General features: G+C 41.4%; 1 protein-coding gene across 2 annotated transcripts in view; it reads right to left on the bottom strand.

The window, feature by feature from the left end:
* Positions 1-14,882, bottom strand: part of LOC100557756 (tripartite motif-containing protein 54) — a 44,393-nt gene that overhangs the window by 17,039 nt on the left and 12,472 nt on the right. For both annotated transcript variants that reach the window (XM_062979078.1, XM_062979077.1), the window contains exons 2-4: positions 14,608-14,768; positions 10,061-10,226; positions 8,039-8,134 (exon numbers count right to left, since the gene is read on the bottom strand). In XM_062979078.1, the coding sequence (XP_062835148.1) occupies positions 8,039-8,134; positions 10,061-10,226; positions 14,608-14,768 (423 nt within the window). The remainder of the gene's footprint in view (positions 1-8,038; positions 8,135-10,060; positions 10,227-14,607; positions 14,769-14,882) is intronic.

The raw sequence follows: 14,882 nt of genomic DNA on the forward strand, positions 1-14,882 counted from the left end.
CAAATTATCTAATTTGATCACAGGGAAGTTGTTGGGTACATTTTTAAAAGATTGGAAGTTGTTTTTGATCTACTCAAAGAAGGGGGAAAGGGCAGATTGATATAGATTTTAACATCAGAAAGAAAATAGTTTATCTCAGAAGCTTTCCAATTTAGCTCATTGGGTTGGAGGGTGAGAAGTCAATCTGTATGTATTTTATGGTGAGGATGAAGTAGTGTGGTCGTTAGAGCAGTGATGGCCAACCTATGACACACATGTCAGCACTGACACGCCTAGCCATTTTTGCTGATTGATTGGATGACTAATGCCTTTTGTGGCCAAATTTGGTGTGATTTGGTCCAGTGGTTTTGTTGTTTACTCCATGGGAATTATGCACATTACATTATATGTATGTGTATATGTGTGTGTGTGTGTGTGTGTGTGTGTGTGTGTGTGTGTGTGTATGTATGTATATATATATATATATATATATATATATATATATATATATAATCATTCTATTATTATTCTATTATTATTATTATTGTAGTATATTATTGTGTTAGTACTATTATATTATTCATTATTCATGACTACATTGAAACTACAATAGACAGAAATCAGTGTGGAAACTGCAAGAGGTACCATAGATTGTGGTACATGGAAATAATGGTAGTAAATAGTTTTTGATTTATTAAATACAGTTATATATTACAATTATATGTTTTTGTTACTTAAACTATATATATTGTGAAATTATGGGTTTTTTTTCTCGAAGTGTCACACCACCCAAGTCATGCTAGGTTTTTTTGGTGAATTTTGACACACCAAGTGCAAAAGGTTGCCCATCATTGTGTTAGAGTTTAGTGTTATTATCGAGATATATCTGAGGGAAAGGGAAATGCTTTATGTATACATTTGGAAATATAAATTGTTGAGAAACTTATTTTTTAATCTACCTATACACATAATAAAAGTGAAAATATGTATGCATGTGTCCGGTTGGGGTGTTCACTTACACAGACAATATCCCACTTCCACAAATAGCTCTAGCTCTCACTACTCAGGAGACAACAATAGCCTTCCCTCCAATGACATTGCAGGTTATAGAGAGTGCCATGAACATGTCCAAGAGCCCTGCCAATGTTCTCCACAAACACCATACTGCCCACCACCCAAGTGAAGGCTTTCATACAATGACAATTTCACCCTAGACTTTCTGTTTTTCCTCCACCACAGACATCCCAGTGTTTCTTCCTCTCTCCATTGGTGTGGAATTTGCATGACCCCGCCCACTGCCTCTCCCATAACCCTTTCCTATTATTTTCTATGGCACACAGCAGACAGAGGAATTAATCAGCAACTGAACATACTGGAGAGGTTTAGAGAAAATTCACAATGATTTATAGGAGTTGTAGGGACTGGGGTGTATAGTTCACCTGCAATCTAAGAGCATTCTGGACTCCACCAACAATGGACCTGGAATTAACTTGGCACGCAGGACCCCCGCGACCAACAAAAAATACTGGAGGTCTTTAGAGGGATTTATAGGAGTTGTAGTTCACCTATATCCAGAGCGCACTATGGACCCAAACAATGATGGATCTGGACCAAAACTTGATATGCATACCCAATATGCCCAAATTTGAATACTGGTGGGTTTTGAGGGGAATTGGCTTGGACATTTTGGAGTTGTAGGTTCTGGGATTTATAGTTTCACCTGCAATCAGTGAGCACTCTGAACTCCACTAAAGAAGAAATTGGACCGAACTTGGCACACAGAGCCCCCATGACCAGCAAAAAATACTGGAGGTCTTTGGGGAAAATTCATCTTGATTTGGGGGAGTTGTAGTTCACCCATATCCAGAGAGCACTGTGAACCCAAACACCGATGGAGCTGGACCAAACTTGGCACACATACCTGATATGCCAAAATTTGATTACTGGAGGAGTTTGGGGAGGAGCTGACCTTCCTTTCTGGGAGGTGTAGTTCACCCACAACCAGAGAAACTGTGACTGTATGTTGTGTACAGTAATTTGACATGAAACTGTTATTTAAATATGTTTGTTTTTAAGTAAGCATAAGCAAGTATTGTTTGTGTTTCTTCTGTTGAATATTTTAATTTTAAATATCTGAAAAATGAGTTTAGTACTAGCATTTTTTTCGTGCTTATACATTGGTAGTTTGAAGTTGGACAGATACTTGTCTATCATGTATTTGTGTTGTGTATAATAATAATAATTATAATAATAATGATAATAATGTACTTTACTTATATTCCGCTCTATCTCCCCGAGGGGAAAAAGGTTACAGAACACATACACAGCAAACGTTCAATGCCGTTATACAATTAACAAGGACAGACAATACATAAACAGAGGTAAAGGCTTTCCTCATCTCTCTCATTTCCAGCATCTGGAGGCTGTGCTCGACTTGCTCCATCTTTCATGCTGAGGTGCTTTGTTGTTCTTAGATGTCCTCCTGAGCGAATGTCCTTATGGGCGACTTTTATTACCTCCCCACTTAAAGTGGTACCTATTTATCTACTCACATTTCTGTTTTCAATCTACTAGGTCGATCAACTAGGTCGGAGCTGGGGCTGACGGTGGGTGCTCACCCTGACCCGGGCTTGAGCTGCCGATCTTTCAATCAGCAGGATTTTCTGCAGCTTAGTGGTTTAAAGCTCTGTGTTAAGACCAGCCCCTATTTGTTGTGTGTTTGTCTCTAAACATAAATAAAAATGTTCTATTTATCTCTCAGTTTGAACTTAAATATTGTATTCCTCTCCAGTTCTCCTCCTTTTTTATGAACATGCAAGAAAAGGTCAAAAGCAGCTTCTTTCAATTTTGGACTAATCCTAGCTTCCAGCGATGGGTGAAATGGGAAAAAACTGTGGTTTGCCCTAACTACGGCGGGTTAAAACAAATCCCAGGAAATCAGAACGTTAGCTCATCTCTCTTCTGAAGTTGTACTTTTTGAATTTCAAATATTCTACCTGTTCACTTCTCCCACGAATTGATTTCCCCCTTCTCTCTATGATGCCGTAAAAATGACAGATTTTTTTCCTCCTCAAGGGAAAAGCATGGGTGTTTGGGCTTTTTTTGCATTGAGAAAAATCCATTAACACCAGCAATTTTAAATGTTATCTCCATCTCACCCACCCATTTCGCAAACTCCGTTCTTCTTAATTTGCTTAGTTTTTGACAAAATACATTTATCTCTCATCTGTTGATGAGTTAGGGGTGAGGAATAACAACACAAATGACAGATTCTCTCAAATCTTCGTGTTGCTGGTGGTGGGTTTCCCCACCCGCTTAGAAAGCCCTTTTAAACACACAAACGCGTCATATTGAATCCAACCTGAATCACAGGTATGCGAATATTGGCATGCGGCAATTTATGTAAAAGTTTCTAAAGCCATAGTTTGCAACTCTACAACGTGTTTAATGTACCATTATCAGGGGGAAAATCTTGCTTTGTTTTCAGAGCAATGTCTACTGACGGGCCGGGCTGTGGCGCAGCTGGCTAGTAACCAGCTGCAATAAATCACTACTGACCGAGATGTCATGAGTTCAAAGCCCGGGTCGGGTTAAGCCCCCGACCATTAAATAGCCCGGCTTGCTGTTGACCTATGCAGCCCCAAAAGACAGTTGCATCTGTCAATTAGGGAAATTTAGGTACGCTTTATGCAGGAGGCTAATTTAACTAATTTACAACATCATAAAACTGCCAGCAAAACACAAGGAATGGAATGAGGAAGTACAGCCACTACTGGACAGTGAAGCAACAGCTCCCCCTGTGGCCGGAATCGTGAAGCTGGAAAAAAAATGTTAAATGCCTCTGTGTCTGTCTATATATGTTGTTTGTCTGTTGGCATTGAATGTTTGCCATATATGTGTTCATTGTAATCTGCCCTGAGTCCCCTTCGGGGTGAGAAGGGCGGAATATAAATACTGTAAATAAATAAAAATAAATAAAGATTAGCTAGAACTGATGATAGTGCAAGATGCAGAAAAGAGGGAAGAAGAAGAGGAGAAGGGAGGAGGAGGAGGAGGAGGAGGAGGAGGAGGAGGAGTCTATGCTAAAAATGATCTTGAAGTCTTCATTGATAACATGTTGAACTTGAGCCAACAGTGTGATGCAGCAGCTAAAAAAGTCAATGGGATTATGGGCTGCATCAAAAGGAGTCTAGTGTCTAGATCGAGGGAAGTCATGGTGCCCCTCTAGTCTGCTTTGGTTAGACCACACTTGGAATACTGTGTCCAATTCTGGGCACCACAGTTCAAAAGAGATATTGACAAGCTGGAAAATGTCCAGAAGGTCACAACTAAAGTGATCAAAGGTCTGGAGACCATGTTTCCTTATGAGGAGCGTCTTAAAGAACTGGTTATGTTTAGCCTTCAAAAGAGACGGTTGAGAGGAGGCATGTATACATCTGTGAAAGGGTGTCGTAAGGAAGAGGGAGCAGACTTGTTTTCTGCTGCCCTGGAAACTAGGACTGGGAGCAATGGGTTTAAATTACAGGAAAGGAGATTCCACCTGAACATTAGGAAGAACTTCCTGACAGTACGAGATGATCAGTAGTGGAACTCGCTGCCTTGGAGTCTGATGAAAGCTTCTTCCTTGGAAACTTTTAAACAGAGAGGAGGAGGGGGAGGGGGAGAAAGAGAAGAAGAGGAGGGGAATGTTGTAGTTCAGCCTTTGGTTGTGCCTGCACCTGATGTCACTGGGGATTCTGGATCTGCGAACCAGCAGGAGAATCAGCAGGAGATTTTAAGCCCTGAAACTGAGCAGTCTCTGTCTTAAACTGAAGGCCACATTCCAGAGAGGCAGTTCGCTAGGGAAGCAAGGTCAGAGGCAGATATGAGCTCAGAGAAGGATATTCCAGGTGCACAGTCTAATGAGCAGTTAGATAGGAGATTTATGTTTAGTCAACACAGGGCTGCTCAACAGAGTTTGAAAAGGTAAAGATGCTTGTTAGCCAAAAAGTATTTATCAGTTTTTCAGGGGAGAAGGCATATTTTCTGTCTATACAGTGTTCCCTCACTACTTCGCGGTTCACTTTTCGCAGATTCGCTGTTTCGCGGTTTTTCAATAAACTCTAAAAGACTATTATAAATCATAAAATATTACAATTTACAGCCTAAGGGAAGAAGGAAGGAGAAGCCAAAGGGAGAGAAAAGGAGCCCAAGCGGAAACGGGAGGAGGAGGAGGCGATTTATCAACACACGGTTGGTTGATAAAGACTTAAAATAGTGTATAACTACTAAAAGAATGTATAAATATTAAAATAAATATAGTGTCTCTACTTTGCGGATTTTCACTTATTGCGGGTGGTCCTAGAACCTAACCCCAGCGATAAGTGAGGGAACACTGTATTAGCAAGACCGAAAGGCTTTTTTGCCAGTCTGGTAAACGTTACCTTTAAGGATACATCTCTTGCCAAGTCAAGCCTGCTAAGGGATTTCTACTTCCATGTTTCCTGTTGCCCATGTTCCACATTGCCAAGTTTCAAAGATTGTTCCTGAATCTCATCTTTTGGATTTATTCTGCCTTGTATTCCTGGTTTTTTATTCTACTCTTGTATTTTGAATTCTGTGGATTATTTCTGACATTTAGGCTTTGTTTTTATACTAATTTTGCTGAACTGCTTTTTATATATATTCTTCAATAAACTGCTTTGCTATTTCACATGGGCTGGAGTATGGTGTTAAGTACAGAGATGCTTCCCAGCCTTGGAGTACAACAGAGGAGATGAATAGGAGGAGGAGGAAAAAGAGGAGGAGGAGGAGGAGGAGGAGGAGGAGGAGGAGGAGGAGGAGGAGGAGGAGGAGGAGGAAGGGGGGAGAAGAGGAGGAGGAGGAGGAGAGGAGGAGATGAAGACTCCTCCCATGGAAATGGCCAGATGCTTAAGTAATATACTTCACTAAGTAATAGATAGTATCTCCTGCCTGCATCTCCCAATCTTGATTTACCAGGAGGTAGTTGCTGCAAATGGCAGGGATCTGTTCAACTGTCAACCCAGAATTTCTTTCCAGTGATCCTTCCTTTGACTATGAGAATTTTGGACTAACCTTTGCTTCTAAAGATCTCTGCCACAATTCCTGCTTACACAGCGATTGTTCATAGGAGAGGGATGGAAATGTCAAGTCTTCTGTACCCCAGTCACTAGGAGAACAGACCTCATTTGTTCACAAGTGACTGCTGTCTGATAAAGCAGGATTGGTGGATTTTTATGATCATGGCATGAATAAGGACCGCGGATATGCATCCATAACAACAGTACCTAATTCCAGCCATTGTTTTTTGAAATGCTAAATTATGTTAAAAGGACTGCAATATATTTAAACGACTGATTGATTCCTGTGAAGATTTCATCAATGGTTCAATGTGTACAATTCCTCCATGCCCCCCCCCCCCCCCACACACAGGTTAGGAACCGAGTTTTAGAAGGAGACGTGCCTTTTGCTAGCTCTTCTTTCTCAGTTGCTTCCTGAACCTCCCAATGCTCCCATTACCATCCATATTTTGCATGTTCCTTGAGTAATGGATTTTCAAAATGTGTAGGATCAGACTGTTGGTTTCATGAAAGTTGCAAGAGGGTTACACACAAAGACTCAGATACTCCATGAGAGATCTATCTATGATGCCACAGTTATGCATCATCTCCCACTCCCACTAAAACTCACCATTCAAGTATAGCTGCTTGGCTTTCAAGGTGGGTTTTGGGGAGTGTGGCAATGGTGCCACAATTACAAATCTCACTATGAAATACAGTAGAGTCTCACTTATCCAACACTCGCTTATCCAACATTCTGGATTATCCAACACATTTTTGTAGTCAATGTTTTCAATATATCATGATATTTTGGTGCTAAATTCGTAAATACAGTAACTACAACATAACATTACTGCATACTGAACTACTTTTTCTGTCAAACTTGTTGTATAACATGATGTTTTGGTGCTTAATTTGTAAAATCATAACCTAATTTGATGTTTAATAGGCTTTTCCTTAATCTCTCCTTATTATCCAACATATTCGCTTATCCAACGTTCTGCTGGCCCATTTACATTGGATAAGTGAGACTCTACTGTAGTTACAAGGTCTTAAGTCTAACTTATGATATTGTAACTCCGTGACAGGATCCAAGATGAAGATTTCTGTGTTATGTCTATAGAATTTGACAATTTTATGCAATTTTTTGGAAAGGGATTTGGGGGAGAACATGGGGAAATAAATAAAGAGGTACCCAATTAGATATTATTTGGTTTGACAAGCAGCATTTGTCAGAAGGAACACAGACGTATGGGCACGGCCAAAGCTATAGGGAAGCTCAGCTGCCTCAATACATTTTCTGGTCACCTTGACCCAAGCATGAACAATTTGGCCACTGATTTCACTAGACTGCATTTGCTGTGACTAAATACATAGTTATTTCCTGCTGGAGGATGTGGCCGTGGTTTGATAATGTCTTGACAAGGATCACACGCTTCCTATTTTTCATTGACCGGTTACCCTCACCATCCTTGGCCACCTCAACTCAACACATTCTGGTCACGGGGCTGAATCAACCATTCAGAAAAGGCCTGGTGTTTTTCAAAACAGCCCTTCAGTCGCCAATCTGAGCTTCACAACCAGGTCAGCCTGTATCAGAACAACCGAAATGATGCGCACAGTGATGCAAGGAAGCCACCAAAAGAAGGTTTAATCTCCACCAAGTAATTGGCTCTTCGAACTTGATGGCTTGACGTCGTTGTGCAAGAGGCAATGACTCAGCCCACTCACACAGACTCCGAGAGTGTTCGGCTAAAAGGAACAGCAAGTGATGTTCCTTTGCTCTTGTAGAAAGGGATGCTGAGAGCCAGCAGTGGGTCTGCTTGCATTTTAGTCCAAACTTTAAATGGTTTCGTCCTCACTTTAAAAATGCTGAATCCACCAAATTGATTCATCATCTTGGATACTTTGTGCAAGGGCCGTTCTAGTATGTGGCATGGATTCACCAATGCACTTACACAGACGCTAAGAGCCAGCACTAATAAGAAGGAACGCCCTACCTCAATATTCCTGCAGGTTCCTTGCAAGTCACCAACGTAGGCCTGGATCCGGTCGTTTGCAGCCACAAGACTCCCAATCCCACCTGTCAACTCCGCCTTATGGAGAGAATTACAATGGTTAGAATGGCTTCCAATTCTAGGACCAACTTCCATCAACTCCATTCAACATGGTTCAGGGTAAAAGACTGAGAGATCTTATTATTTTCGTCATCGTCATCATCATCATCTATCCCATCTTTAATTACCATAAGTCCCATTATATATGATGGCACAAATGCTGTCCCTTACATAAAACTAGCTTTGCCCAGCCACGCGTTGCTATAGCTTATGGGAATCATTTGTTGGCCAAGTGGAATAGCAGTGAATAGCCTTGCATCCTCAAAGCTTGGCTGTTTTCTTCTTATGGGAATCCTTGTTTGGTGAGCTGGAATGCAACGGAATAGGGTTGCTGCTAGGAAGCCTGGGTACTTGTGTTCCAGGGGAATGGTTTTTTGGGCTGCTAGAATTGCAATGAATAGCCTCAATGCTTCAAAGCCTGGCTGCTTGCTACCAAGGTTAATCCTTTGTCTGGTTGAATTGGACTGAATAGCTTTGCAGCTTCAGTACCTGGCTGTGTTATACCTAGGGGAATCCCTGTTTGGTGAGCTGGAGTAGCCCCCTCAATCAAAGAGCCGTTTTGAAACCTGGCTACTTCCTTTGTAGGGAAATCATTGTTTGGCCAGCTTGAATTGCACTGAATAGTCTTGCAGCTTAAACTCCTGGCTGCGGAGCCTACCTTTCTAATGGGCAGTTAGGAAGAGAAAGGCTCTCCCTCATCCTCTGTAATTTGGACTATTTTTCTAAGTTTTTTATTGAAAGACATAGACTGGATGTCTATGTCATTCTTGGCCAAATTTGGTGTGATTGGGTTCAGTGGTTTTGTCATTTACTCCATAGTAAAACGCGACATTACATTTTTTTTATATATAGACTAGCTGTGCCCAGCCATGCGTTGCTGTGACTTATGGGAATCCTTTGTTGGCCAGGCGGAATAGCAGTGAATAGCCTTGCAGTCTCAAAGCCTGGCCGTTTTCTGGAGTAGCTGGAGCTTTTTGTTGTATGAATGTAGAGGCATGGATGAGGGGTTGTGCTGCCAAGTTTAGTGTTTCTGGGATGTGTAGTTTTGTTGTTTTGTCCTAGGCCGAAATTTCATTACCCTTTTATATATATAGATGGCAAAATCAAATTTTGCTTTTTAGATTTGTAGGGGGTGTGGGAATATTTTCAGGCTGTGGATGGTTGAATCCGTAGATACAGACTCCATGGATACGAGAAGCCAAGTGTATATATTATTGCTCTTGCTGTCGGTAACTCTGATAAATACAGAAGTATTTATCAGAGCACTGTGTGGGAGGCAACTGCACAAAAGTTAGGAAACCATACAAGTCGGATAAGAAAGGTCAATCTGAACTCAGAGAACCTAAACTAGGTTCTGATCTTGGAAACTAAACAGGTTCTCCTTAGTACAGTAGAGTCTCACTTATCCAAGTCTCGCTTATCCAAGTCTCTGGATTATCCAACACATTTTTGTAGTCAATGTTTTCAATATATCATGATATTTTGGTGCTAAATTCGTAAATACAGTAATGACAACACAACATTACTGTGTATTGAACCACTTTTTCTATCAAATTTATTGTATAACATGATGTTTTGGTGCTTAATTTGTAAAATCATAACCTAATTTGATGTTTAATAGGCTTTTCCTTAATCCCTCCTTATTATCCAAGATATTCGCTTATCCAAGCTTCTGCTAGCCCGTTTAGCTTGGATAAGTGAGACTCTACTGTACTTAGATGGGAAGGAATGGGCAAACCTACCTCTGAGCATTCCTTGCCTAAGAAAACCCTATGAAAAGCATGGGCTCTCCATAGGCAAGGTAAACATGCACACAATTGAGTGACAATTTTCCATCAAAGGCTCATCCATTCTCGAAACTAAAGGAACCTGAGTCTCCTCAACTCAAACAGGGATCAACCCAACCTTCTGCTTCATGTAGATGTCTGAGAGAGGAGCCACTTCGCACTCCTTGTGTTCTCCAAAGACCTTGCATAGCGAGCATGTGGGCACCGCACACGTCACACAATAAATGTTGATCTTTTCATCTTCGTGCTCTTCGCAGGTTGGGTGCTCACTTTTTAACAGCGGCCTGAAGGGAGAGGAGATAAAAGGAAAAGGAGGGTTGGTTTAGAAAGAAGGATTGAATTCATGTCTTCAGTGGTAGCTGGTGGCTCTCATGTCAGGAGGAGCAAACCTATTGCAATGTTTGTTAGGGAGTGAATATAGCGGGACCAGCAGCGTCCAGTTAACACCATGTGCAAAGAACTCACACCAGGCAGAGGAATTGAAAGAACAAAGGAACTTTACTCTTGCTTGTTGAGTTGAAATATAAAACAGTTCTGCAACCGTACAATGTCCATGTAGTTGCATAAGATCAATAACTAATCAATCAGCATTCAATATATACAGCATAGCATATTCAAACTGCTACTTGACCGTAGCTAGAGAGCCTGCCTTTTCTGTGCTCTCTCTGGAAGCTCAAATTCCCAACTGACAAATCCAGCCATCTGTCAGCAAACAGATACATTGTTTGAGGCGTGGCTTTGCCTCTGCAAAAAGCTGAGCTCTCTTGCAGAGATCCCTTGCAAACAACTTTGCAAGGATTTCTTTACACACACACACATAATAATAATAATAATAATAATAATAATAATAATAATAATAATAATAGCAATTTGGTGCAATAATGTTAGCTCTTGCTTTAAACAGACAAGGGTTCACAGGGTTGTTGTATGTTTTTCGGGCTGTGTGGCCATGTTCCAGAAGTATTCTCTCCTGATGTTTCGCCCACATCTATGGCAGGCATCCTCAGAGGTTGTGAAGCATGGATAAACTAGGCAAGGAAAGTAAATATATATCTGTGGAGAGTCCAGGGTGTGACAAGAGTCCTTTGTCAGATGGAAGTCAGTGTTAATGTTGCAATTAATCACCCCAATTAGCATTGGAAAGGTTTGTAGATGGGAAGCAACACTCTGAGGGCAGAGGAGCCCCAAGGACGGCTAATGACTCTGAACAGAGGATGCCCCCCAGGCAAGAGACAAACCTTTCCAATGCTAACTGTCCATGCTTAGCTGTCTGGTCATTGTATTAAACATACCCAGTTCCCTAAACCACTAGTAAAGGTAAAGGTTTTCCCCTGACATTAAGTCCAGCCATGTCCAACTCTGGGGGTTGGTGCTCATCTCCATTTCTAAGCTGAAGAGCTGGTGTTGTCCATAGACATCTCCAAGGTCATGTGGCCGGCATGACTGCATGGAGCGCAGTTTACCTTCCCACTGGAGCGGTACCTATTGATCTATTCACATTTGCATGTTTTCGAACTGCTAGGTTGGCAGAAGCTGGGGCTAACAGCAGGTGCTCATTTCACTCCCCGGATTCGAACCTGCGACCTTTCGGTCCACAAGTTCAGCAGCTCAGTGGTTTAACATGCTGCACCACTGGGGGCTTGGGGTCACCCTAAACCACTGGGTGACCCCAAACCTCTTCTGCATAAATTATGTTGACAAACCTTACAATACGTTTGCCCTAAGTTGCAATTGATTTGAAGGTACAATAGAGTCTCACTTATCCAAGATAAATGGGCCAACAGAACCTTGGATAAGCGAAAATGTTGGATAATAAGTAGGGATTAAGAAAAAGGCCTATTAAACATAAAATTACATTATGATTTTACAAATTAAACACCAAAACATCATGTTTTACAACAAATTGACAGAAAAAGCAGTTCAATATACAGTAATGTTATGTAGTAATTACTGTATTAACGAATTTAGCACCAAAACATTGCAACATTTACTACAAAAACATTGACTACTAAAAGGCAGACTGCCTTGGATAATACAGAACATTGGATAAGTGAAGCTTGGATAAGTGAGACTCTACTGTATATGATAACAGTAATAAAAATAATCCTGAAGGCTAAACACTATGGGAAATTTCTTTGCAAAGAATTTTAGCATGGGTTTCCATGGCTGAGTGGGGATTCAAATCCAGTTCTCCAACATCACAGTCCAACACTCAAACCATGAAAGGAGTAGAGGAATGACATGCATCTTAATGGGAAGAGGATGGTGACTTTTTAAGAAACTCTAGTACACAGAGACCTCTGGTGGCCAAATGAACTATTTCACAGCCATAAAGTGAATTTGTTTTTTCCTGTCAGGAGCAACCTGAGTCGCTTCTGGAATGGGAGAATTGGCCATCTGCAAGGACGTTGCCCAGGGGACGCCCAGATGTTTGATGTTTTTAACATCCTTGTGGGAGGCTTCTCTCATGTCCCCGCATGGAGATGGAGCTGATAGAGGGAGCTCATCCGCACTCTCCCAGGGTGGGACATGATGTTATGGTATTTCTGGTTTGGCTCCTCCCAGAGAAAACCTTCCTCAGTTTGATATCTTTGAAAAAGAAACTCTTTGGGGATTTGGTTTCTGATCTGGAGGGCTGCTAATGAATGTTTTGACTATTTGATGGAAGCTGATGTGAACTTTAGCCTGAACCAGCTGTAATGAATAAGTTAAATTATCCCAGGGAATAGGGAGGTCTATGTTCAATGCATATACAGTATTTATATTCCACCCTTCTCACCCCAAAGGGGACTCAGGGTGGATCACAATGTACACATACAAGGCAAACATTCAATGCCATATGAACATAGAGACACAGACAGACACAGAGGCAATTTAACATTCTCCAGCTTCCAGCTTCCTGAAGGTATGCTCGATTCCAGCCACAGGAGGAGCAGCTGCTTCATCATCCACTGTGACACTGAGTCCTTGATGGATACTTCCTCACTCCAAACACTGCTGGACAATTTTTATGGTGTCGTAAATTAGTTAAATTAGCCTCCCCGCAAAGCGGTACCTAAATTCCTACTTTATAGATGCAACTATCTTTTGGTTGCTTAGGTCAACAACCAGCAGGGGCTATATATTTTTTAATGGTCGGGTGCTCACTCCGACACGGGCTGGCCTCAAACTCATGACCTCTTGGTCATAGTGATTTATTGCAGCTGGCTACGTAACCAGCTGCACCACAGATCCACCTGGAAGCCCCCTGAATTAAATGCCGCAACACAACACATTATTCTCAATATTTATCTGCTCTCCTTGCTCTCTCCAGCCTTGGCCTTGCTGATGTAAGGTATACTTAAGTATAATTATCAGGTAACTTTCAGCACCCGATGCCAGAAAAACAACAACAAAAATGAAATAAGCAGAAGTGCACTTCTGGTTTGGATAAAACTGGTATCTGATGGGGATTAATCAATGCAAAAATGACTCCACTGAGGCTCTTGTACTGTGGAAAACATCATGAAATGACAAGACCCGCTGGAGAAAATGAGAAGTCCTATGAAGTGGAAGCCAATAGGGATAGAAATACTGTATTGCATTACATGTGGATTGATTCTATCAAAGAGCTTGCAAAACATGACGAGGATCGTTGACAAACAGTAGTCTTATAATCTGTAATAATAATAATAATACATTTTATTTGTAACCTGCTTGTCCTCATGGCTTAAAGCAGGGTACAACATAGTATGTATTATACATATATGTGCGTGTATATACATATATGTATGTGTGTGTGTGTGTGTATAGACATACATACAGGAGTCAAAGTAGGTATGTATGTTTGTTTGTTTGTTTATACCACAAAAGCTTTTGCTAGTTGAAGTAGTCAAAAGGACCTTAACAGATTAGAGAGCTGATCGGCCAAAACTAACAAAATGGATTTCAACAAGGACAAATGTAAGATACTACACTTAAAAAAAATGAAAAAAATGAAATGCAAAGATACAGAATGGGTGATACCCGCCTCAACAATAGTCCGTGTGAGAAAGATCTTGGAGTCTTCGTGGACAACAAGTTGAACATGAGCCAAGAGTGTGATGCAGCAACTAGGAAAGTCAATGGGATTTTGGGCTGTATCAGAAGGAGTCTAGTGTCCAGATAGAGGGAAGTCATGGTGCCGCTCTATTCTGTTTTGGTTAGACCTCACCTGGAATACTGTGTCCAATTCTGGGAATGATAGCCATATGTAAATATGTGAAAGGGTGTCATAAGGAAGAGGGAGCAGGCTTGTTTTCTGCTGCCCTTGAAACTAGGACTTAGAGCCATGGGTTATAGGAAAGGAGATTCCACTTGATCATTAAGAAGAACTTCCTGACTGTCAGAGCTGTTCAGCAGTGGAACTCTCTGCCTCTGAGTCCGGTGGAAGCTCCTTCCTTGGAAACATTTAAACAGGCTGGATGGCTATCTGTTAGAGATACTTCTATTGTGTTTTTCCTGCATGGCAGGTGGTTGGACTAGATGGTACATATGGTTTCCTCCAACTCTATTATTCTATGATTCTATGGTCCTCTGATGCCACTGGATTGGCTGTTAGGAATTTTGGAAGTTGAAGTCCAAAATACCTGGATGGGCCAAAGTTTGCCCATACTAGATAAAGATAAAACCCTGAATGTAACCCACCTCTCTGGTCCTCTTGCTGAGGCTTGCTTGTAAACGTCAATGATGTTCTCAACCAAGAGGTTCCTCTGCAGCCCATAAATGCCATGTCTGTCCAGGACGACTTCGTGGCGACAGGATGGGCAGCGAAACCTCCCCGCGGATCCCAGCGTCGTCCCTCGAGACTGAAACACACAAAAGCATAGATAATATACATAGGGTTGGTGGCCAGTCATTTCAGAGTATTGTTCCATCTCTATAGTTGGAGACCTGATCTGGATTTTCAAGGGATGATGTTC

The sequence above is a fragment of the Anolis carolinensis genome, chromosome 4, assembly GCF_035594765.1.
Source record: "Anolis carolinensis isolate JA03-04 chromosome 4, rAnoCar3.1.pri, whole genome shotgun sequence".
NCBI lineage: Eukaryota > Metazoa > Chordata > Lepidosauria > Squamata > Dactyloidae > Anolis > Anolis carolinensis.